Source organism: Lissotriton vulgaris, chromosome 12 (genome assembly GCF_964263255.1).
Source record: "Lissotriton vulgaris chromosome 12, aLisVul1.2, whole genome shotgun sequence".
Lineage (NCBI taxonomy): Eukaryota > Metazoa > Chordata > Amphibia > Caudata > Salamandridae > Lissotriton > Lissotriton vulgaris.
The window spans coordinates 460,975,828-461,002,870 of NC_141700.1; the positions used below are offsets into that span (position 1 = coordinate 460,975,828).

The 27,043-nt window shown below is 43.5% G+C and overlaps 1 protein-coding gene across 1 annotated transcript in view; it reads right to left on the minus strand.

The window, feature by feature from the left end:
- Nucleotides 1-27,043, minus strand: part of LOC147676777 (uncharacterized) — a 471,331-nt gene that overhangs the window by 186,340 nt on the left and 257,948 nt on the right. Inside the window, exon 3 of the mRNA XM_086945210.1 lies at nucleotides 1,915-2,025. Within this exon, the coding sequence (XP_086801336.1) occupies nucleotides 1,915-2,025 (111 nt within the window). The remainder of the gene's footprint in view (nucleotides 1-1,914; nucleotides 2,026-27,043) is intronic.

The following is a 27,043-nucleotide window of genomic DNA, read 5'->3' on the forward strand; positions in this document are numbered from 1 at the left end:
ATAAGTTTTTGCTGCTCCTGGTAGTTGACTCGCGGCTCCTGCAAAATGTTATGCGGCTCCTGCCACATTAGTTAATAGCCCGCGGCAAAGACAAGGAATGTTAGGCTCCTGCCGCAAAAGTAATTGGTATTTAACTTCCCAGCGTTGGACAAAAAGTTTCACGGTTCCTGCTGCGCTGGTAATGGAGTCGCTGCTCCTGCCGTGACTCAGTAGATGTTTTGCTCCAGCCCCGTAAGGCGAGAGCACGCAGGTAACCTTACAGACACCCGACTAGGAGGCAACTGCACCGGCAGCCCACGGTGAGTCACAGCCTCTCTGCGGTTCCCGGCTTGGAGACCCAGGGGCTGCCCAGACCACTCGGAGGTGCCTCAACGGGTCTCCGCTTCTTGCCCCACAGTACGCCTCACTACTCTCAGCTGCTGCTCACGACTGCTTTCTTCGGCTTGCCTGCCTTCCTCCCATCTCGCTCGCCTGACTTCCGACTCTGCTGAAGAAGAGGAATTAGCCTCCCCAATACAGAGATCTCACAACGATTTCTTGGAAAATCGGCTTTAGCAGTTAGGGAACTTCTCCTTGCTTGAATATTGATTTGTCCAAGAACTCATGTACTTTGCAAAGAACAACTATTCCCTTGGGGTTCTTTCCTGGCGTTATTATGCCTGACTTTACGTCAAACTATGGCATTCCTAGACACCTTCAAGGTATAAAGATACCTCCACTTGCTCTAGCAAGACACTGTAGTTAGGAGCAGTTCGACTATCTACTTGCCCGACGCATCTCGCTACAGCAAGTGCTGAAGGAAGCCGACCCTCCAGCATACGCACTGATCAGGAAGCTGTCTATTCTCCTGCGGAGAATCCAGCTCCAGTATTTCCAAGCTCCCCTTGCGGGGTGTTGGGAAATCGAATCCCGAGACAGAGATACCAGACCTCCATTCATTCTAACTAAGGTATGGAGCTGATTAGAACCTAGAGAAATCTTGGATAGATTCTTGGCAAAGAAAACTAAACCTATGCTGCACAATACTTACTTCTTCCTGCGTACTAGACTTAGGTTAGGTACATTGGGGTAGGTGTATTTTAGAAACACCAGTTGTTATTTATGTATGTATTTTTATATGGCTTAGAAACCATACAATGCTCTTTCAGTATTATTTTATAATATTGTTCTCGCTGTACGCATTATACTTTACAGTCTGCATAATGTTTGTAGCAGTTCACTTCTCTTGCATGAGAAAGAAGACTGTTCAATAAACCCTTTTCATTGAAAACGCCCGTCTCTCTCTATCTCTCTGCACCTCTGTTGAAACGAAGCATACATGATTGACTGAGTGAAATACTTATCTATTGTTTCCGCGACTCTAGAGATATATTTCTTATTCTTGGGAAACAAAGTTGTCATGTTTATGCGGTTGTCAGAAACTAATCCCTTCTTGTGAATTCGAGAAAGTTTCTAGTGACCTCTGAGCTAGCTGGCACTCACTATTAAGTTTAATATATTGGATAGAGACCTAGTCAACCTCAGTCCTACATCTAATCTATAGGATATATTATTCCAATGCGCAAAGCCTATTGGGAATATAGGAACTACACTACACTCTTGTTCCTCTATCTCTTATATGTCACATTCTTTACTTCTTTACTTTTCTCCCCTCGGTATCTCTATTTCTCAGCATATATGTTGTTCACTTTCTCATTTAGGCCCCTCACCTCTTCCTAAGAATCGATCCATCCTCATTCTTTTCCCGTCCCTCGGACATGTCTTCAATATCTTCCACTTTCTTTGCAAACTGTAGCTGCCACAAGCTAGTTTCTGGTTTGTGCTTTCACTTGTGTGAGCATGCGCCAGAGTGCAAGTGGCAAAGTGATGGCTGAGTAGTTCTGTAAGGTTACAGCGGTCACATATGGTACTCACTTGGGGACGAACAGGGCTTGCATCTTCTCTTAGTGTCCTGGTCGTCTGTCGAACGTGCTTCCTCTTTTTCTGTAGCTCGTAATGAATAGATAGTGGTGGCAATAAGAGGACCTGTCATTAAGAGTAGACAGAAAAGAAGAACTCATATACAGGTTCTGATCCAACGTTAGTTTACAGTTAATGGACTTTATGAAAGCACATTATGTGGGACAAAAGAATTGAGATTGACAGTAACTCATTTAGTCTTTTTGCACACACTGTCAACTAACAGAAAAGAAGAGGATACAAATGAAAACGGCTAACATATTTTACAAACGGAACGAAAGCGAAAGTAGATTTAGTCTCCACAGTATCAAGTTGCTGTAATTTTCTATTTTGACTAAGTGGGCAACACTACATGAAGGAGCAAGGACTCGTAGAAAAGAGACTTGCTCGGAGGCGATCCACTCCTTTAACTTCCTAACAAGTTTTTAAATCCGTTTTGTATAAAATTAATGTGCACCACACAAACACGCGGGTTAGTGAAGCTTGCCTATTTGTTAACTAATGCTAATAACATGAACAAAGGACTAAAATTGGTTTAAACGGGAAAATCTTTACTGCGCATGCGTCAACTGCATCGACACAGTGTGACAAAATAACGCTTGGAGGGAAATTCTTGCGCATGAGCAGAAGGCACTAAAATGGAGTCTTAAAGACTTGCGTGTATGGCACCTGCTTAGCTGAAGCAAAAGCGAGCAATTTTATTAATGCTAATGCGGGGAAAGTATTAGTAAGTAGAATCAGAATCAGAATCAGAATTGCTTTATTCGATTTTAACAGTAAATAAAATCATAAAAGCGACAAATATATATACAACATTTCATATTAAATAACACCAAATTTTAAAAAGCGTTTAAAAATATTATTAAACTGATATAGTGTCGATCTAAAACATTTAAAAAAAAGAACAGATCAAAGAATTCCGTTTCCTCAAAATACTTTTCAAGAAACCAATCATAATCATAATACATTTTCTATTTACCAATTGCTGTAGGCTTAAATATGCTGGTCGGCATTGCCGCCAAAAACCCTGTCTCAAGTAATGTTTAATCCATCTTCTGCGTTCAGTCTCATAATGCTTACAGAATAGGATTACATGAAATGTGGATTGTGATGATAAGTTATCACATGGGCATAGTTCCAAACTCCTAGACCAATGGTTTTTTTTCGGAAAAGTTACCAGGCGATGAAATAAACCAAATCTAAACCTAGTCAGCATAAAGCGGTCAAAGCCTAAAATACAAAGAGATAGATGGGGTTGTATCGTGTGGAGAAGTGTGGCTCACTGGTTAGAGGAGGCAGACCTGGAAGCAAAGGTCAGCCCGGGACCAGGATTCAATTCCCGGCTCGGCGGGGTCTTGAGTCCTAAAATGTCCATGGACTCGACAATTCTCGCTCCGGTGCCTACTCGATTCACTGGTTCACACTCTGCGACTCTGGGCAATAGCTTGCTTAATCTCCACAACGGCCCCTCGCGGCGGGATGCCTGGCTTTCACCTTGCGGATACCCTGCCGGGGTTATCTCACAGGGGAATACCAGGACGGGTTCCCTAAGCAAGTGATTAGAAACTGCTCGGTGATTTGCGCTATATAAATTCCTGGACATTTATATATCGCATAACATGCCAGGGACTAATGCGGGGATAGTATTAGTAAGTAAAGGGGAATAGTGTAGAGATGGGTGGTATACAGTGAAACCATTTATTTGTGAGAGTAACATTTGTCTTTTCTGACTTTATCACTAGTGCGCATTAGGGCCTCTTGTGTATGACTGAAGTAAGTAGAACTATGTGATAATTACGCATGACAACTGAGAATCAACCCGGAAGGATGACACAGAGGTTGGAAGAAGGGCAAGGTTGCAGTGTGTCCGAGCCTGAGAACAGGCGGTGAAAAGTTCAAATGAATGGATCTACATGTCAGATTTTTTTTACAATTGTTGCAAATGGAATGTGAATGCGAGTGGGAAATAAAAATCATGAATAAAAATTAAGGGGATGGGGCTGTAAACAATGGGCTAACTGAAAAGGTGATATGTAAGCATGGTGTCATGATCTTCCCCCCTTGTCTGACCAATTAGATCTCGTATTTTTACGATATTGAAACTTTAGTGGGTGGTACATAAAGAACGAAAGGTATAATTGAGATAGCTTTAGTTAGTTAGTCAGATGAAGATTTGCTGAATCCTGCAGAGCTCGGGATGCTGTCGAGTGTAGCGGGTGATGCTGATGCTAGGAGAGATGCTGTGAGATGCTGATGAAGAATCGAATGCAGAGCCAGAAGCAGAACTTTCTAGCCTAATTTAATTGGGTTAGATAAGAAGATCACGGGAGAATCTCGAGGAGGAAGAGTGTGTCAGAGAGGGGTACAGCGCAATCGTCAGTTCAAGAGATGTCAACTATCCTGTCCTAAATCCTGAAGTCTTTGTCTCCTGAACTATCCCAGGGGACCCTTACCAGCCCTTTGACCAGGGGGTTGGTCTTCACACCATTCTTGGTAAATATCATTTTTGTGTATTTGCAGATGTTCTTTTCTGTCTGTCCTCTCCTTTCTGTACATGTCATTGCAAGAGTTCAAAGTATGCAGTTAATGATTGATTAATTGAATTTTATCTCCTACGAGTGATGGTGTCTGTACTGTATTTTTGAAGTGGTTCACATGCATTTAATTTAGATAAAGATTTAAAACTGTCCTGAGTCTGTGGTTATTTACTTCAAGGTATAGAAAAAAATTTAAGTTATGTTCATCATCACCATCAATTAGTTCAACTAATGGTCCATCACCAGAGGAAAGAACTTTTTGTTCAGTGAGAGGTTAATTAAGGATAATAAATAACATCCTAACAGTCGAGACTTTTGGGGCATTATTAATGATCTAAATAAAGGATCTAAACTCCACCAGGAAGCAGGAGTAGGAGCCGACTCTTGGTCCCAGCATGTACAATCCCTATATTGCACAACAGCGGCAGGTCTCTCGAACGACATACGGTCAACAAATTTAATTGAGGAGGATCAGACGGGAATTAACAACATAGGCACAGAAGGACCAGGGACGAAGGAGGGTTCAAAAGAGGAGACGGTATTCCCGGAATTAACCACTAGAGGGGAACTCTGTAAAATCATTACAGGATTAAAGGCTGAAGGAGCAGCAGGCCCGAACGGGCTGCCCAACGCCATCTTGAAACATGACCCGGAATTCTGGGCAGAAACCCTAACGCCACTTTTCAATCATATTTATAATGATGCCTAGATACCCGCGTCTTGGAAGGGTAACGTCATTCACCCAATATTTAAACATGGCGACCATCGTAATCCAACAAACTATAGGCTCATATCTTTGATTGATGTAGAAGCAAAGCTTTACGCCTCCTGCATCCTCTTAAAGCTGCAAGACTGGATTGAAGAATCAAACAGAATCCCTTGGTTCCTGACAGGCTTCAGTGGGAAAATGGGAACAATCACCAACTTAACTTGCTTGTCATTATTAACGGACAGAATGGCAGCAAAGGGTGCATGGTTGTCCGCCTGTTTCGTCAATATCAAATCGGCCTTCGACAGAGTTAACCGAGAGCGCTTATGGGGCAAACTACAGCGTTGGGGGACGCCGACCAAACTGTTAAAGGCAATAAAAGTTCTATACCAAGACACATGGGCAAAGGTGAAATTGGGAAACGGAGCTTATACCACGAGGAATATAGTAACGTACCAGGGCCTAAAACAAGGTTGCGTTTTAGCACCCACCCTTTTTAATCTTTTCCTTTCCGACCTCACAACAGTGCTGGGGATGGACGAAGTTCACCCACCATCATTGGCAAATCATCGAATTCCTTGCCTGCAATATGCAGACGATATAGTATTGCTGAGTAAAACCCCAATTGGTCTACAAAGAGCTCTAAACATAATAGCAGCATACTTAAAACAAGAGGGTCTGGACCTAAACAAAGAAAAAACAAAAGTGGTCCGTCTAGTAGACCAAGAAAAACTAAGATACACATGGATGGTGAACGGGACAAAGGTGAAAGAACAAGGGTCGTACAAGTACTGCGGAATTACAAAATCTCAGGGCGTAAAACAAACGGAGCACAAAACTGCAATACGCGCAAAAGCCCAAACCCTAAATTCCGCTTACTGTCTACTAAAAACAAAAATGGACTGTCCAAATTACAAACACCTCTTGAAGGTCATGCCGGCACAAATTTTACCCTCTCTGTCTTACGGTCTTGTCACCTGGTGTGGCAAGGAAACAGATCTACTAAATGATCTCCAAACCAAAATCTACAAAGCAGTTTTTAATCTTCCAAGATGTGCCTCAGCCTCGCAAGTTAGGCTGGAATTTGGTCTGCAAAACCAGAAATACAGGAGCATGAGCGGCTTCGTAAAACTGTTTTACAAACTTAAATCTGCAGACCCGGAATCCATGGACTGGCTAAACTGGGAAGATATAAAAAATCAAGGGGAGACCGGAACCCCGTGCTCCTGGGGAAACTACCTGAAAATCTGCATAAAAGAGCTGGAGTTGGAAGCCGCATGGGAATCCGCGACGGATAAAGCAAGCATAAGTAGATTGGCCAACACGGCAGCAAGGAAGAAATCTTTTCAAGAAGACAAAGGGACACTATTAAAACGGCGCCACGGCTGGACCATTATCAATTCCTTCAAAGGAGGGTTACCACACGCCTACTTAACCTCCCACTTCAACGAGCACTTAAAAAGAGCTTTTACAGACTATAGGATGGGCATGCAAATCTCGAAGGATCTATTGCCATCCTGGAAAGGTAACCACCAGACCGAGAGATGCAGACTATGCGGTTATAAAACAGAATCACTAGCTCATTTTTGTGTGTCTGTCCGGCTCTTATGGCACGACGGCAACAACTATTAAAATGTATTTGCAATGAGCTAAATATCCGCACCTGCAGACAAGCAGTAACTTGCTGGCTGGGAGGGAGTACTATCATTATGGCCTGCCGGGGAACAAAATTCTTGGCAGAAGTGAAAAATTTTTGAGTCAAGTAGAACAAGGAGAAGGTTAAGAAGCCGGACACCATAGCTGCCTTGATTCTAATGACAGGAAAAGTTTGCACAAACATGCAAAAACACTTTGATATTCCAAGATAGCGGGAGTATCTCCGGAAGAAACTTTTAAAACAGTGTTTCACATCATTTTTAACAAAGGAGGAGACTTAATTTTAGTAAACGTATTTACATTTTGTATTATAATTTATCATGTGAAAATTGTAATAATTTTAAATAATTATGCAATAAACCTTTTTGACATTTGATAATAAATAACTAATCCTGAAATTGTGATCACACCCATTACCTTTGACTCCAGCGGTTTACTCAATTGTGTGTTTATGGGCCCAGGTGAGTATATGGTAGTAGAATATTTGTTATTGGTACGTCGTTGGATCCGTTTTCTGGTAGCAGAGCTATGGTTATTATTGACTAGTTTGGTGATGAGTATTGATTATTGATTTATGTTTAACAAAAAGAGTTAGCGTCTTGTTTTATGTTTTCTGGAAATGCCTGGGGAATGAATAGCGGGTGGTGACAGAAGCCACACTGCAGTGAGGTTACTCGTCTGTTGGAAGAGCACTGAGAAGCTAAGCAGGGCTAGCAGTGTTAAACTAGGGACTATTTTGTATAAAAGTTGAGTGTGGGTGAAAGCAGAAGGTTCGCTGGTGAAACTTTGATCTTATTTCCTAGTAAGGGTAACAGTGAAGGAGTAACACGTTCTCTCGAGCTCCAATGAAGAGTAAACAGAGGTTTTACTAGCAGTAGAAGAGGAGCAATTCCTGAGACTCCAGAATAAGTTGGAAATCTATCCTTTGTTTAGCGGAACAGGCAGAGTACAAATGTTTTTATTTTATTATTAACAAAGAATTTAATGAAAAGTATTAAGAAATACGTTTTCGTATTACCTTGTGAAGGGAGGGTCAGATGCTGGAATAGTGCTGATGTTACAGAGAGCCGCGCTGGGATTGGTTGAAACAGCAGGTGTGGGACAGAAGCAGATTGTAAAGGAGGTGTCAGTAGTGAGGAGTAATACTGATGTCAGAAAAAGGCCGCACTAGCATTGGTCAGACCATGAGTGTGAGCCTGAGTCTGATTGGTTGATTGAGTAGAAGCTGCTTTAAGATTGGTCGACTAAAATTTGTATGTTGAACTCTCATTTGATTGCTGGGGTGAGTCGCCCTGATAGAAGAGCTCAAGGGTTTGCGGATTATTGTTTCCTATATCGAGAATCTAGAATGTATGGAGAAAAGAGAAAAATGTTGTTATTAAAGAAAATTAAGATTTTTTTAAGAAAGGTAAGCCTGGGTTGACTAGAGAGGGAATTCCTATTCCGCCACCAAAGACGCCTGCTTCATTTATGATGAAGGAAAGAGGATATCATACTTGTGTATGGTTGGAAAATTGGATTGAATATACGAAAGGTGATGGTGTTCTAGCTTTTCCTGAAAAGGGTATGTTTAATGGGAGAATTCTCCAGAATTTGAGGATGAATGATTTGGACCCAAGACCTAGGTTAACCCAGTATGAGGCTTTAGAAGAATGGGATACTGAGCCATATGAACAAGAGAAATGCCGAGGTGGATGATATGAAAGATTTTTTTCCCGATATTTGTGTGAGTCACATAAAGGTCAGATGAAGCAATGGAGAATAGCTTTGGTATCAGAACGTTTATACCGTGTTGATGGCTGAGGAACAGTCAGGAAGCAAGTGTAAGGAGAAAACAAAACGTATGAATATGACAGGATATGGTGAGTTAGATGATGAATTGTTGGGGGACACTTTAACTAAAAACCCTCCACCTTACCAAGAAGGACCCAGTAAAGTCACCCCAAGTGCACAAGTAATGGGAACGCCCTTAATTCCACAAATTTTACATGATACGTCAGTTAAAAGGGTGCTTCAAGACAAAGAGAGAGAAGTATTAAATAAAAATAAAGAGGAATTCATACAAACAATAAGTCAATTGAATTTGAATCCTGAAGCACCAACAGTACCAGTGACTATAGGTCCTGTAGTTCCATTATATGGAGATAAGATAAGTTCCCCAAAACCCTAAGCTGTAACAACTCCTTTGAGTAACACCAGAAAAGAGATAGTAATATCTGATGTTCAGGCCAGTGAGTGTGATTCAATCATTTCATTAATGGAGCTTCCAATAAGGGAACCTTTAATTGAGACCCCTGAAAGAATTATACCCGGAAGTTCGAAAGAAAGAAGGTCTGTGGTACCTTTAGGAACTAGAAGCTCAACAACAGTAACCCCAGAAGATTTAGAAAGATGGGCACAGGGAATAGAAAAACAAAGCTCACCACCAAAGATTTTAGATATTTACAAATTAAAAGTGGAATTGGAAGAAATGATAGCTAGAAATGTGGGAATAGATAGGTTGCATCTTTATAATGAAGAGGAGATGTTGTTCATATATAGAAGCATAACGAGAAATGCCAAATGGTTTCATGAGAAATTGACAGAGCTTGCTTCAGAGATTGGAGTAGATATAGGGAGATCAAAATTACTTCAGAAACCATACAGAGTAGAGTTTAATAATAAAGATTTGTAGAATATGAATGTTTCTGGAAGAAAATTACAGGTAAAAGAATTGAAAAACATTTTGCAAAAGTGGGGAGACAGTGACAAGTGGAGAACTAGGTGGATAAGAAAGAAGGAGGAAGCAAAAGCAAAAGAAGCGTCATCTGCATTCTCTTTAAAAGAATCAGAGAAGGCGGAAATATTGTGTCCCATGAGAGAGGTACCTGGTGGTGGATATGATCATGTTCCATGGAGCAGACATGATATTTTTTCATTTATGAACGATTTCCCTAGGTTGAGAAAGAAACCAATTGAATGGTACAAACAGGTTGAAAGATTTGTGAAAGTTTTGATGGTTCTGTTGAAGGATCTAGATGGTCTGTTTCATATAGTGGTACCTGCTGATTTATGGACAGGGTGTAAAATTACAGTTGATTGGCCAAGTGAGGAGTATCCATGGGACTCGAAAACAGGAGCACCCTCAGATGAGGTGATGAAGAAATATCACCAAGTAATTACTTTTTGGAAAGGGAACATCCCTCCTAAAGAAACAGTTTGGGTAAAGATAGATAAAACAACTCAAGAGCCAAATGAGTCTGTACATACATATTATGAGTGGTTGCTACATGTGTTTAAGCAGTATAGTGGTTTTGAGAACATTGGAGATAAGGATATGGGACATTTTGTATATCGGTTTGTGTATGGTTTGAAACCGGAGATTAGTCAGATGATTCAGCAGCACATGTTGTGCTGGCAAAGCAAGCCGATCGATGACATTTTGAAATACGCTAAATATTGCGTGGATGACTTTGAGGCGAGGCGTAGAAAATTAGAAGAGAAAATGATGTGGGCACAAGTGAAATTGGCAGAACAGCAGGAAACTAAATTAAATACCCAAACTGATAGGCAAATGAAGGAGCAGAATCAGAATGATCAAGTTGCGAATGGTGCTAAATTAAGAGAACGAATGAATAGAGAGGAAGCGAAGAAGAAGTTTCCTTGTCATGCGTGCAGAAAACTTGGACATTGGAAGAACGAGTGTAAGAGTATACAGAATAATAATGGCCCAAACCAAAATTTAAATCCACAGACGTGATTATGAATCAACCGCAGCAGGTAGTTAATCCACAGTATCAGGGGCCACCAACTCCTATGCCAAACTTTGTGAACCAACAAAAATACAGTGCGGACGCCGGACTTCAAGGAGGAATTGGTAAGAAAAATTCTGTGGATTCACAATACCTTTTATAGAATAATGATGACAAATTTAATTATTTTCAATTACGGTGCCTGAGGGGGGAGGAAGAGGAGTGCATGCTTGGCGCATCCTTGCCGGTAGATCAGTCAAGTCCATTTATTGATGGGAAAGTGGAAGGTAGTGATATCACTTTTCTGTTGGATACTGGTACTACCCGTTCTACTGTGAGAACAGCAGACATCCCAAACCTACCCCTCTCAGGAGACTCCATCCAAGTTGTTGGAGTTTCGAATCAACAGATTAGAACACCAATCCCAAAAGCCAATGGAAGTACACATTGGAAATTTGAAAAAGACACGCACAGATTTGTAGTTTGCGATTCCAGTCCAGTAAATCTGTTAGGAAGGGATCTGTTGTGCAAAATGAATTGCACGATCTACTGCACACTGGATGGTGTTGCTTTCCAAACCCTTGATGAAGATATTGTATATACATTAATGCTTGCTAAACAAGGTACTGAAGTAGATGAGATGTATTCATTGATGACAGAAAATGAATTACCAGAAGAACTAAGAACCACAGTGAACCCACAAGTGTGGGATTTTACAGGAAAATAAATTGGGCTAATGTCAAATGTAGATCCTGTGAAAATGACAGTGAAAGAAGGTGAAGTCTATCCAAACACACCAAAAAGACAAAGTGAGTCTAGAAGTGAAAGTAGGAGTGGCTTCAGAAATTGACTGAATGATTAAACAAGGCATTTTGAAGGAAATAATGAGTAGCCCTTGTAATATGTCAATAATGGGACTTAAAAAGCCTAGCAGGAAATACAAAATAGTGCAGGATCTGAGAAAGATCAACAACATTGTAGTGCCTTGTTGCTCTGTAGGGCCCAATGCAGCAGTGATTCTTTATCAGATACCCTGGAATGCAGGCTGGTTTACACTAATTGATTTATGCCAAGACTTTTTCTCTATTCCTTTGCACCCAGACAACCAGTATTTATTTGCATTTAAGTTTGAAGACTGTATTATGGCATGGTGCCAAGTTCCTCCAGGGTATACAGTGATGCAGCAAGATTACCAGCTTGGGGTTTATTCTAAAACACCATACTCAACTGTGCCCATAAAACATTAATTCCAATAAGCTGGCAATCATACGCTGGTGATCAGGACTTGATTTACCTTGAAATATATTTTTACCTGTACACCAATTCTTACCAAACCTTAACACCTTAGTTCTTAATTTCCTCTGGTCGATAAATCAGGTTGTTAGCATAATAGGTATAAATGACATTTAGCTTTATTTCTTTGAATGACCACAAACTCGGGAGAGTTTTAAAAGCTTTATCTATGCAATAATTTTGTGAGTCAAAAACCAATACATGTCAAAACATCAACTTTCAAAAAGAAATTATCAAAGTAAATTGCAAAGACTTGATATATTCTCATGACGTTGGTACCTAGGAAGGGTGAAAAAGGAAAATGGTACAAGGACATGCCACATAGATTTATATTTACCTAGAATGGTGTGAGGACCAAACCCTGGCCAAGGAGCTGGAAAAGGGACTCCAGAGTATTCAGGAGCCAACGGATCAGGACAGGTTCAGGACAGGACAGGTAACCTCTTCTAAGTGCAATGCCAGCGTTACACCCCTCTCTGGTGCTACTCTCCTCGAATTCTTCCCCCTTCTGGATGGACAGATTCTTCTCCCTCAGCGATCTCTCAGACTATTCTCTCTCTCTGTCTCTCCTTGCTTGATTCTTCTGTCAGAGTGCTCGAGCAGCACCTCTGACCTCCGTGGCATCTGCCTTCTTCTGCAGCAATGATGGGTCGGTGACAGGTCGGTGACAAGTCTGACAAACTAACTAACTGAGCCTACCTTGGTTGTACTATTCTCAGTGTATGTACCACCCCCCCCAATGTTTCAATATTTGTGTATTACCTACTGGTGATTGGACAATGGGATGGGGAGAGGTCATCACACCATACTAATGTAATGTCATTTTTGTAAGGTTCATTGTTCTATGTTCCCTCCCCTTACTTATTTTCCCATGCTTTAATTCCCAAACCAAACAAAATCACTTTCATCAACAATGTATGTAAAATTTGTCTACTTCTTCCCCTCTTCGACTCAAGAGGTACTTTTCCCAGGCCCTTTTCTGCTTCAAATGTCCTTGGCTGGGTTTCAATGTCACAGTGTGGAGTTTGACTCAGCCCAGTACGCTTGAGCAAAGTCAGACAAGATGGAGATTTTCAGTCACCCTCCAGGCCCAAATACGAACTAATAACAAAGTCAAAGAAAAACATGTTGGAATACTAAAATAAATGAATGCACTGTATACCACTTACTCCTACTCTATTCCCTTTCATTTATTTTAACTATTGCATTAATAGTTTAGTAAGACAAGCAAGGCTTAGTTTGAAGCTTGGCATGTGTATTAACATGTGAGATTCGAAGCAGTCTTCTTAAATACTACTGCGCAGCTGCAAAGATTTCCCAACAAAGCGAAAGATGTCATACTACGTAGATACAGTAGACGCATGCGCAGAAGAGTTCCCGGTTTCCAGCAGCCATTTTAGACACTCTGATTACTTGTTAGTAAAGCACATTTAAAAGCTTCCTCTAGATAAAGTAAATGTTGTGTAATGCAATTATTAGTATTTACATGTTGGTTACATTATTACATATTATTCGAGAGGATTGAATCCAAGCAAGATTCTTTAAGTACGAAACCTTGCTCCATCAATCCCCTCTTTGATGGCATTTTATGCCATCACTAATTACTAAACCAGATGCCAACTTTAGCAATTTTCCATCTCTATTTCTTCTATCACTTTTGAATTTCCCTTTCCCTTTTTCTTTTGAAAACCCTTCAATCTTTTGTAAATATGCCCTTTTATGTCTTCCAGTTGAATTTCATCGTATTTTCTTTTTCTTCCCTTTCCATTCACTCCATGCCCTTTTCTTTTTCTGCAGCATTTGCACCAAACCATTATTGTCAAAACTAATAGTGTTATTCCCATTATTGGCATCAGTATTTGACCTATAATTCTTCTTCCTACATTAGAAAACCAACTACCTATAGAACTGTGGCAAGAGCCTAAGTGTCGGCTTAATATCTATTTCATCAGCTGGCCGGATCTTTACATTGGGGTCTGTGAGAGTAGAAAAGATATCCTCCACTTTATTGAGAAAAAAAGTAGCTATCTTGTCACAGAGTTCTTGGATCGCAATGATGGGGGGGACAGGGTACGCTAAAGCAGTGACTGTTTTAAACAGTTCCTTCGTAGAATTCTTTGCCAGGTTAATTTTATTTCTGAAAAACTCTTGCTTTGTTTTTATAAGCAGCTGTTTATACTGAGACAAAATTAGCCTGTATTTAGTTTTGTCTGTCACATTGTATTCCCTCCTCCATGCTCTTTCAGTATTCTTGAATACAGTTTTTTATCCCTGAGCTCTTGGGTATACCAAGGCGAGGACGGTCGTGCCCTATTAAGGCGGATGTCTTTTTTTGGAGCTAGCTTGTTGCCTGCTGATTCCAGCCAATTATTATAGGAGGATGTAGCATTGTCTAGATTACTGGGAAGGTAAGGCACAGATGAAGTTAAAAGTTCATGAAGTTCATCTGCCTTTTAACTTATTCCATGCTCTGCTGACCGTTTGTTTGCAGATTTCATAAATCCTCTGTCAGGTGGAGTAACTTTAAATAACACCGCCTTATGGTCCGACCAGACCACTGGGAGCAGATCAAGCCAACACTTAGCCTCTTGACACAGTTTAATAAATTTGCCCCAGTAAATGTCACAGATGTTTCTAAAATAATTACGATAGCAAAATCGGGCTCACCTTGTGAGCCATGCCCATTGTCAATATTCAAACTCGAATCAGAGCCAGCTGCATTCGCTCTAACATCCATCTTTAATGCTATGTTTGAGGAAGGGTATTTCCTGACAACATGGAAAAGAGCATCTATAGTACCCCTTCTGAAGAAACCCAATCTAGATCCTAAAGATTCCAACAATTTCAGACCAATTTCCAGACTTCCACTTCCTGCAAAAATCATTGGAAAAAAATGAATATTCAACTCAGTGCATTCTTGGAATATTCCCAGATATTGGATCCCACCCAATATGGATTTTGGGGGGGACACAGCACGGAGTCCGCCCTCTTCAAATCCACCGAAGAAATCAGGACCATAATGGATCAGGGAGGAAGAGAAGCCATGATAATCCAAGATCTCTTGGCGGCCTTGGATACTGTCCACCACGGAATACTGATGGACAGGCTGCAGGAGATTGGGGTCAAGGGTACCGCCTGGAAGCTGCTCAAATTCTTCCTATCCGAGAGAGTTCAAACTGTGTCCCTTGGAGAGTTCACGGGGGTCAACCATCAGTCCAACTCTTTTTAATATTTATGTTTCCCAACTTGCTCCTTTGAATGAATCCTTTGATTTTAAGCTAACTTCATATGCAGATGACACTTAAATCGTAGTGTCACTGCTACCTCATGGGATACAGGAAACGGCAACCCGCTTCCAGGACTGTATGACAGCAGTGGGTAACTGGTTGACCCAAAACTGCCTTAAGCTTAATTCCAGTAAGATGAGGTGTTTTTGTTTGGCAACAACCTGGCCTTTTGGTCACCGGCATGGTGGCCGGATACAATGGGTCCTCTTCCGACTCCGATAAGGAAGGTAAAGAACTTAGGAGTCTATATAGATAATACGCTAAATTTCAAGGATCAGGTGAATGCGGTGGTCTCTGCAATGTCTTGCACTTTGAGATCTTGCAAGAAGATTATGCTGGTCCTTCCTAAAGATTGTCATCACTGCCTTGGTCATGTCCAAACTGGACTATTGTAATAGCCTTTACCTCAATATCCAGGAAGGGCTTAAGACTTCAATTGCTGCAGAATGCAGCAGCCAGACTACTCACCGGCACACCAAAGCATGCTTCTATCTCAGCTGAGATTAAAAAGCTCCACTGGAAGCCTGTTAAAAAACGCGTCCGTTTCAAAGCTCTGTGTGTGGTCCATAAACCCCTCCAAGGCTACGGACTTCTTCAGCTGAAATTGAATTTCCAGTGCTATGCTCCTAGAAGAACTTTGCCTTCTTCAGAAGCAAAACAGGTATCAGTGCCCTTTGTAAATCCCCCCCAGTGGATTGTTGGATTTTCCCTGCTGGCAAAGCCCTTGATTCAGTTAACTCGAAAAAGAGCAAAGGACCCAGTTGTTTGGAATGATGAGTGCGTGGAAGCATTTGTGAAATTGCGGAAATGTCTGTATGAGGCCCCTGCCTAAGTCATGCCTGTTTATACGAAAGAATTTGCACTGTTTTGTTGTGAAAGAGAAAGTTGCGCACTCTCATTTTTGACTCAAAGACATGGATTAAGCCGACCTCCAGTGGCATATTTTTCTGCTACCTTGGATCCTGTAGCTTCAGTTTTACCTGGCTGCTTAGAAGCAGTAGCAGCTACTTGTATGAGTCTGAAACAGAGTGAGTCAATTGTGATGGGACATCCAGTCAAGGTTTATGTCCCACATTCCGTCGAGATTCTTTTAACAAGAACTCAAACACAGCACCTTACCCCTAGTCAGATGACTAAGTATTAAAGGGTGATACTGGGAGCAGAAAATGTGACAGTAATAAGATGCACGATGATGAACCCTGCCACATTATTACCAGATCCATGTTGTGAAGAAGTGAAAGATGAAGTGGATCATGATTGCTTGGATGTGACTGAGATGTGTACCAAGCCCCGACCTGACATAAAGGAAGAGCTGCTGTAAAAGCCAGATGATAAACTATTTGTAGATGGCTCCTACATGAGAACAGAGGGAGAAGGACTCAGTGCAGCCTACGCTTTACGCTGTATTGAAGTATCCTGTTTACCGGGAGTCAAGTCTGCACAAGTAGCCAAATTGGTGGCCTTAATAAAGGCATGCAAAATTGGAAAACATTGGAGAATAAACATATTTACTGATAGTCAATATGGTGTTGGGGTTGTGCATGACTTCGGCCAGCTCTGGATGCAGAGGGGATTTCTGACTTCCTCAGGCTCTCCCATCAGAAACTGCAAAATGTGAAAGAATTGTGTGGAAGCAATACAATTGCCAAAAGAGATAGCAGTGGTCAAGTGTGCAGCCCACCAGTCAGGAAATGACTATGTGGAGGCAGGTAACAGATATGCTGACCAAATTGCTTAATATTGTGCAAGAAATAACATGGCATAAACAGGAACTTTGAAACAAGTGAAATCAGATGCCAACTTATGTTTTTCTCAGCTCTAGAGACATTGGATGAGGTTAAACAATTGCAGGATGAGATTGAGGAAAGCGAAAAGGAAATCTGGATAAAATCAGGTTGTGAAAGAAGGACAGAGGATGATGTATGGGTGTACACTGATGGCAGACCAGTCATGCCAGACTGCCTACTTTCTTAAATGGCAAGAATGTATCATGGGGACACACATATTGGTAGGGATGCCATGATCAGACTATTCCGACAGAATTGGTACAATCCAAAGTTTGGGGTAGTCACAGAGAGCCTTTGCCAAAGATGCTTAATTTGTCAGCAGCAAAATCCAGGCAGGAAAACAGTGGTCAGTTGGGGGGAAATTGGAAAGACAGAAGGACCATTCACAAGATTGCAGCTTGACTTCATAGAGTTGCTTCCAAGCAACGGAATGAAGTATGTCCTTGTCATAGTGTGTTTGTTTTCACGATGGGTGCAGGCGTACCCCACTAGGCGAAATAACAGTCTCACAGTTGCTAAGTTACTGTTGAGAAAACTGATTCCTCATTTTGGTTTCCCAGTCACTTTGGAATCAGATAGAGGACCTAATTTTAATAATGAAATAGTTTGATTAATCTGTGAAGCATACAATATTGAACAGAAACTGCACTGTGCATACTGCCCAAAGGCTTCTGGAATGGTTGAGCAATTAAATGGCACAATCAAGTCAAGGTTAGGGAAAGTGTGTGCATCCACATCACTAAAATGGCCAGATGCATTGCCTCTTGTGTTGATGGGACTCCGAAGTATTCCTGACAGAAAAACAGGTTTGAGTCCCCATGAAATTCTCATTAAAAGGGCAATGAGACAAGCATGTATTCCTGGACATAAATTGATGAATATAACTGATGATCTGGTATTGGGCTATTGCAAAGGACTGGCTGACCTAGTGTGTTCTGTCTCTCACCAGGTTGGAGAAGACGCAGTTGCCAGGCAGCCAACGCAAGCGAATGTTTGGAATCCTGGAGGCTGGGTGGTAGTGAAGATACACGCCAGAAAGTTGTGCTTAGCACCCAGGTGGAATAAACCACGTCATGTCATACTGGTCACTACCACAGCAGTGAAGTGTGCAGGTTTACCCAATTGGATACATGCGAGTCACACCAAAAGAGTTCAGGGCCCCACTGAAGAAGAACAACTGACTGAACCAGTTGAGACTGCTGAAGGTTGTGAAGTCAGAGAATCTAGAGTGATAGATTCTGAAGTGATAGATGACGAACAACCAAGCACAAGACAGGGGGAATGGATACCGGTGATTGACATACCTGAGGTTGCTATTCAAACAAGAAGAAGAACAAGATTAGAGAGACAGGAAAGTAGTGAGGGTCAGATAGGTGTAGAAGAACACGCACAGGAAGAAGTGAACAGAGCTACTTGAAACCCTGAGCAGGACAAGACAGGGAAAGAAGAACATACTCGGGCAAACAGAACTATTCAAAGATCTGAGCAGGGACAGATAGAAAAAGAAGAACATGTTCAGGCAGCCGAAGAACAAATTGTAATAAGAACCGAACAGGACCAGTTAGGAGAAGAAGAACATGTTTGCCAGAAGAAGGAAACCAATTTGAAATAAGACCCAAACAGAATCAGATTCAAGAAGAAGAACAGGTTCAGGTGGATGAAACAAGACCTGAACAGGAACAGGTAGAAAGTGATTCAGAAGAAAAAAAATGGATTGTGCCTAGACACCCTGAAAATAAAAGAACTTTAGAAAAAGACAGAGAGGGTGAAAGTGCAGTTCAAATTAAAAGGGCCAGAAAAGGTGATAACTGGCCAGGTGGAGTGAAAAGATTGAGATACTATCTGAGAAAAACAAGAGAAAAACCAGAGCAGGTGAATAAGGTTACTAGTCAAACTCAGTCTAAACAGTTGATTGTGAGAAACACTCGAAGAAGTCCAAGACTGAAAATTCTGAACAACAAATTCAAGGGTCCTGAATGGACTTATGTCATTTTAGAAGAATTTGAAAATTTAGATTTGAGCGAAGAGACAGAAGAAGTAGACGATACACAAATTGATGAAGGGAAAGTGAGGTCACCTTGAAACAAGATTTTGAACTCATAAACGAACAAAGAAGAGAAATCTTCTTAGACTAAAATGGCTAAAAATGAAGTCAATGACCGACAAAAATGAAGTTTTAAACAAACATGCTGTAGAGCTTGCATATGTATTATTTTATTAGTGATATCAGTATGAATATTTCTAACATTAGCAGTTTCTTATTCCATGATAATAGACAAGAAGAACAATACAGATACTAATGAGAAAACAGCTACCATGAAAGGAGATAGAGTAGAATTAGAAGCAGCAGATAAGACAGATTTACATCACATAGTATTAGACAAAGTTACATCTTTAACCCCTTCGCTGCTAGGCTTTCCCATCCCCCCCGCCCCGTGCTAAGCCTTTTTTTGGCTATTTAGGGTAGTTTGCGGTTAGGCCCCTGTAACATTTTGACCACATAAGGTATCCATGCTACATTTGTGTCCTTCTTTTCCAACATCATGGGGATTCTAAAGGTACCCAGGGTTTGTGGATATCCCTGGAGGGGACCCAGAAATTCACCAAAATACAGCTACATTTTGTTTTTTGGAGGAAAAATGAGATAAAGGGCTACAGATGAAAGCGTCTGTTTTTTTCCCTGCAAATGGCATAAAAAAAGGGTTGTGGTGCTGAAATCGTCATCTTCCCAGCTTTCAGGGAAAAGCAGACCTTTGTCAGAAAACCAAACTTTTTTACACAGTTTTGGCATTTTTCTGGGACATTGCCTAGTTTTGCTATTTTTTGTGCTTTCAACCTCTTTTCAGTTAATGGTATAAATGGGTATGAAAGCAAAACTGGATCCTGGAAAGCTATACATTTTGGAAAAGTAGACAAATTCTGAATTTAGCAAGGGGTCATTTGTGTAGATCCTTCAAGGTTTCCATACAGAAACTAACAGTTAAATATAGGAAAAATTGAAAATTAGTTGGAAAAAACAGCAATATACCGTTACATCTGATAGACCTTACTGGTTGTGGGGATATATATTGGACTTGTAGGTTCACCAAGAACCCGACTAACCCAGAGCCAAAAACTGAGCAGCGACTTGCATTGGTTTTTTATCATGTACCGGGTATATAGCAATTATTCTGGGAAAATGTATAAATGGAAAAATCAGTATGAAAGACACCTATGTATTTCTGAAATGGGAACAAAATATAGAGTTTAGACACAGTAGATATTTGCACATTTCCAAAATTGGGAATACTCATACTAGCATGAGAATTATCAATCATTTTTCAAAATTACTTCTTTTTTACACATTGTCTTTCATTGGAAGGCAGAAATGCATCCAAAGTCAATAGGTTATAACAGTTGCTTTCCAAACCTGAATTACCCTAAGTCTCCCAATAAAAATGGTCCCTCACTTGTGTGGGTAAGCATAGTGCCCATGACAGGAAACGACTCAAAACGCAACGTGAACACACCACATTTTCACAATGAAAATGGCACATTTTTGCAAAGTGCCAAGCTGTAGATTTTGAACCCTAGCACTGTTGGCATCTAGGGAAACCTATTAAACCTATACATTTTTGAAAACTGGACACTCAGGGGAATCCAGGATGGGGTGACTTGACTGGCTCACACCAGGTTCTTTCTCCCAGAATACCGCGCAAAACCTAAAAAATTGTCCCAAAAACTAATTTCCTCACATTTCTGTGGTGGAAAATTCTAAAATCTGCGTGGATCCACAAATTTCCACCCACCCGCGTTCCCCAAAGTCTTATGAGAAAAACAGTACCTCAACTTTCTGGGTAGGCCTTTTGCCCGCGACAGGAAACGGCGCAAAACGCAACGTGAACACACCACAATTTCACAGTGAAAAATGACCCTTTTTTTGCGAAGTGCCTAGCTGTAGTTTTTTAACCCTAGCTCTGCCGGCACTTAGGGAAACCTAGCAAATCTATAAATTTTTGAAAACTATACACCCAGGGGAATACAGGATGGGGTGACTTGACTGCCTCTCATCAGGTTCTGTTACCCAGAATCCCTTGCAAACCTAAAAAAGTGTTCAAAAAAACACATTTTCCTCACATTTCAGTGGTGGAAAGTTCTGGAATCGGCAATGATCCAAAAATTTCTACCCACCCTGCGTTCCCCAAAGTCTTCTGAGAAAAACGGTACCTCACTTGCGTGGGTGGGTCAAGGACCCGTGACAGGCAAGGGTCCAAAACCTATTGAGGCGACTTCAAAATTACCTATCACAAACCAACCTGGTTTTGCAAGGGGGGTCCCCATGAGTTTTTGGCCCTGGGCTCGGCGACCATCTAGGGAAACCTAGGAAATTTGTGGATCCACGCAGATTCCAGAACTTTCCTACGCAGTAATTTGAGACAAAAGTGTTTTTTTTCCAGCTAAATTTGAGGTTTGCAGGGGATTCTGGGTAGGAAAACGATGGGGGACCCACGCAAGCCATACCTCGCTGGACTCCCCCAGGTGTCTACTTTTCAGAAATGTGTGGGTTTAGAAGCTTCCTAAGATGGCCGCCGAGCCTGGAGCCAAAAACCCAGGTGACCCTCTTTGCAAATCCATGTTGTTTTGTGATAGGTAATTTTGATGTCGCCTCAATAGGTTTTGGGCCCTTGCCTGTCGTGGGTACTTGACCCACCCACGTGAGTGAGGTATCATTTTTATCGGGAGACCTGGGGGAACGCTGGGTGGGAGGAATATGTGGATCCATGTAGATTCTAGAACTTTCCCTCACAGAAATTTGAGAAGAAAGTGATTTTTTCAGCTAACTTTGAGGTTTGCAGGGGATTCTGGGTAGGAAAACGTGTGTCTAGTTTTCAGAAATGTGTGGATTTGTTGGGGTTCCCTAGAAAGCCACCGAGCACGGGGGCAAAAACTCATGGGAAACCCTAGCAAAACCAGGTTGTTTTGTGATAGGTAATTTTGATGTCACCTCAATAGGTTTTGGGCCATTGCCTGTCACGGGCACTAGGTCTACCCACACAAGTAAGTTACCATTTTTCTCAGAAGGCTTTGGGGAATTTTGTGGACCCACGCAGATTCCAGAACTTTTCACCACAGAAATGTGAAGAAAATGTGTTTTATTTTACAAATTTTTAGGTTTGCAAGAGATTCTGGGTAACAGAACCTGGTAAGAGCCAGTCAAGTGAGCCCATCCTAGATTCCCCTGGGTGTCTAGTTTAAAAAATGTACAGGTTTGCTAGGTTTCCCTATGTGCTGGCTGCGCTAGGGCCCAAAATCCACAGATAGGCATACTGCTAAAAAAAAATCTGTGCCTAGTCAGCTTTCTGCCGCCCTGAGGGGGATATCAGGGGTGGGGTCGCCCCGATATGCAACCAAGGGGGGCAGAAACACTGTGGCTATAATTTTTGGGGGTCGGGCATTGATATGCCCATTCAGGGCAGCCCCCACGCATAAAAAAAGCCAGTGTAATCGTTGACGTCTAGTGGGCTTTTTGCCCCCCAGGGGGACAGATTGGTTGCTACTGCCCCCATCTTCCCCCCAAAGGGACAGAAAGGCTGTAATTTTAGCAGGGTGGGGGCATTGGCATGCCCGTTTGGGGCCGCCCCACCCTAACTGAAATTTGCCCAAAAAAATCCATGGCATCTAGTGGGCCTTTTGCCCCCCGGGGTGGGGCAGATTGGGGGCTGCTGCCCCATCTGCCCCCCGGGGGGCAGAAAGGCTGTACTTTTTGCAAGGGAGGAGGTGGAAGCATGCGCATACCCGTTTTGGGCAGTCCCCACCCTAATTTGAATTTGCCCCAAAAAAAATCCTGGCGACTAGTGGGCTTTTTGCCCCCATCTACCCCCCGGGGCAGAAAGCCTACTAGACACCAGGGATTTTGTTGGGCACATCTGAATTAAGGTGGGGGCTACCCCAAAACGGGCATGCCAATACTCCCACCGTAATTCAATTTGCCAAAAAAAATCCCTACCATCTAGTGGACTTTTTGCCCCTCTGGGGGACAGATTGGGGACTACTGCCCCATCTGCTGATCGGGGGGGGGCAAGGAATGCTATCATGACCGCCTGGACCCTCCTTCAGCACGGTTGCTCTCCCACGCTCCAGCCTGGTATCGTTTAACCTCCTAGCGCTGCATTGTCTCACATAACCTTTCATTGTACAGCGCTACACGATCGCCTCATAGCGCTGCACTGCTGAGATTAACTTAACTTAATTATTCAATTAATTGTGCTGCTCTGTGTATCTGACTCATTTTATCAGCGCCGCACTGTCGCTCTTATTTAATTGTTAACGCGACGTCGCTGAGGCAGTTACTTTGCATCTAAACTCTATTCAGCTGCTACTGCGTGTAAGGCTCTCGCCTTTGACTCTCCATTTTGCGTTGTTGTTGTTGTTGTTGCCGCCCCTCCTCCTGCCACCGCCTCCCAGCTGCTGACCCTCCCACCCACGATTAGAACCCTTCCTCGCTCCCTAGACCTCTGTGACCGCCTGGACCCTCCTTCAGCACGGTTGCTCCCCCACGCTCCAGCCTGGTATCGTTTAACCTCCTAGCGCTGCATTGTCTCACATAACCTTTCATTGTACAGCGCTACACGATCGCCTCATAGCGCTGCACTGCTGAGATTAACTTAACTTAATTATTCAATTAATTGTGCTGCTCTGTGTATCTGACTCATTTTATCAGCGCCGCACTGTCGCTCTTATTTAATTGTTAACGCGACGTCGCTGAGGCAGTTACTTTGCATCTAAACTCTATTCAGCTGCTACTGCGTGTAAGGCTCTCGCCTTTGACCCTCCATTTTGCGTTGTTGTTGTTGTTGTTGCCGCCCCTCCTCCCGCCACCGCCTCCCAGCTGCTGACCCTCCCACCCACGATTAGAACCCTTCCTCGCTCCCTAGACCTCTGTGACCGCCTGGACCCTCCTTCAGCACGGTTGCTCCCCCACGCTCCAGCCTGGTATCGTTTAACCTCCTAGCGCTGCATTGTCTCACATAACCTTTCATTGTACAGCGCTACACGATCGCCTCATAGCGCTGCACTGCTGAGATTAACTTAACTTAATTATTCAATTAATTGTGCTGCTCTGTGTATCTGACTCATTTTATCAGCGCCGCACTGTCGCTCTTATTTAATTGTTAACGTGACGTCGCTGAGGCAGTTACTTTGCATCTAAACTCTATTCAGCTGCTACTGCGTGTAAGGCTCTCGCCTTTGACCCTCCATTTTGCGTTGTTGTTGTTGTTGTTGCCGCCCCTCCTCCCGCCACCGCCTCCCAGCTGCTGACCCTCCCACCCACGATTAGAACCCTTCCTCGCTCCCTAGACCTCTGTGACTGCCTGGACCCTCCTTCAGCACGGTTGCTCCCCCACGCTCCAGCCTGGTATCGTTTAACCTCCTAGCGCTGCATTGTCTCACATAACCTTTCATTGTACAGCGCTACACGATCGCCTCATAGCGCTGCACTGCTGAGATTAACTTAACTTAATTATTCAATTAATTGTGCTGCTCTGTGTATCTGACTCATTTTATCAGCGCCGCACTGTCGCTCTTATTTAATTGTTAACGCGACGTCGCTGAGGCAGTTACTTTGCATCTAAACTCTATTCAGCTGCTACTGCGTGTAAGGCTCTCGCCTTTGACCCTCCATTTTGCGTTGTTGTTGTTGTTGTTGCCGCCCCTCCTCCCGCCACCGCCTCCCAGCTGCTGACCCTCCCACCCACGATTAGAACCCTTCCTCGCTCCCTAGACCTCTGTGACCGCCTGGACCCTCCTTCAGCACGGTTGCTCCCCCACGCTCCAGCCTGGTATCGTTTAACCTCCTAGCGCTGCATTGTCTCACATAACCTTTCATTGTACAGCGCTACACGATCGCCTCATAGCGCTGCACTGCTGAGATTAACTTAACTTAATTATTCAATTAATTGTGCTGCTCTGTGTATCTGACTCATTTTATCAGCGCCGCACTGTCGCTCTTATTTAATTGTTAACGCGACGTCGCTGAGGCAGTTACTTTGCATCTAAACTCTATTCAGCTGCTACTGCGTGTAAGGCTCTCGCCTTTGACCCTCCATTTTGCGTTGTTGTTGTTGCCGCCCCTCCTCCCGCCACCGCCTCCCAGCTGCTGACCCTCCCACCCACGATTAGAACCCTTCCTCGCTCCCTAGACCTCTGTGACCGCCTGGACCCTCCTTCAGCACGGTTGCTCCCCCACGCTCCAGCCTGGTATCGTTTAACCTCCTAGCGCTGCATTGTCTCACATAACCTTTCATTGTACAGCGCTACACGATCGCCTCATAGCGCTGCACTGCTGAGATTAACTTAACTTTATTATTCAATTAATTGTGCTGCTCTGTGTATCTGACTCATTTTATCAGCGCCGCACTGTCGCTCTTATTTAATTGTTAACGCGACGTCGCTGAGGCAGTTACTTTGCATCTAAACTCTATTCAGCTGCTACTGCGTGTAAGGCTCTCGCCTTTGACCCTCCATTTTGCGTTGTTGTTGTTGTTGTTGCCGCCCCTCCTCCCGCCACCGCCTCCCAGCTGCTGACCCTCCCACCCACGATTAGAACCCTTCCTCGCTCCCTAGACCTCTGTGACCGCCTGGACCCTCCTTCAGCACGGTTGCTCCCCCACGCTCCAGCCTGGTATCGTTTAACCTCCTAGCGCTGCATTGTCTCACATAACCTTTCATTGTACAGCGCTACACGATCGCCTCATAGCGCTGCACTGCTGAGATTAACTTAACTTAATTATTCAATTAATTGTGCTGCTCTGTGTATCTGACTCATTTTATCAGCGCCGCACTGTCGCTCTTATTTAATTGTTAACGCGACGTCGCTGAGGCAGTTACTTTGCATCTAAACTCTATTCAGCTGCTACTGCGTGTAAGGCTCTCGCCTTTGACCCTCCATTTTGCGTTGTTGTTGTTGTTGTTGCCGCCCTTCCTCCCGCCACCGCCTCCCAGCTGCTGACCCTCCCACGCTCCGCCCCCTCCACCATCCATTTATGGCCAATGGTCCCACGCGCAGCGTCCACGCGCTACGGCCTCGCCGAAGGTGCGCCAAAGGTAAGCCCGTCTACGCCCGTCCGCGCCTGGCCCGCGCCCAGCGCCAGACCCCCTGCCCCTCGCGCTGCCCAGCCCCCCCGCGTTACTTACGATGCCGCCACGCTCCTAGCCCTTAACCCCGGTCGCGCCCCCAACTGCGTCCAAGCCGCTCCTGGACGCACCCATGGACCGTTCTCCTGCCTCTCCTGCAAATTTAGCGGCACCGACAACATCTCAGCTACGACCACAACACAGATTCCCGACCCCAACCACCTAGAATGCATCCTTCTCAACACCCGCTCGGTCCACAGGCACGCCATTGACCTTTGGAACCTACTAGACACCATCTCTCCTGACGTCGCCTTCCTAACGGAAACATGGATGAACGCTTCCTCCGCCCCTGACATCGCCATCGCTATCCCTGACGACTATAAGATCACACGCAAGGACCGCACCGACCATACAGGAGGTGGAATCGCTATCGTCCATAAGAAATCAATCCGCATCTCAACCAGCTCTGACGCCAACCTCGCTAACTCCGAACACCTTCACTTCCAGATCCACATCGACCCCAAGACCACACTCAGAGGCACCCTCCTCTACAGACCACCAGGACCCCGCGCAAAATTCAGTGAAGACATCACGGACTTCATCACCCCACACGCGCTCCCCTCTAAAGACTACATCCTTCTGGGAGACCTCAACTTCCACCTTGAAAAGATCAACGACCGCAACACCTCCGCCCTCTTGGACAACTTAGCCAACCTCGGACTTCAACAACTGGTCACTTCCCCCACCCACATCGCAGGTCACACACTCGACCCCATCTTCACCTCCAGCAATCATGTCTCCTTCAGCCACACCACGGATCTCCTCTGGACTGACCACAGCTGCGTTCACTTCACCTACAACAAGCCGAAACCCATCATCCACCTCCAACCAACTCTACAAAGAAACTGGAACAAAATCACCACGGAGCAGATCTCCACATCGCTCCTTCAAACCTCCCCAGCCCCCTCTT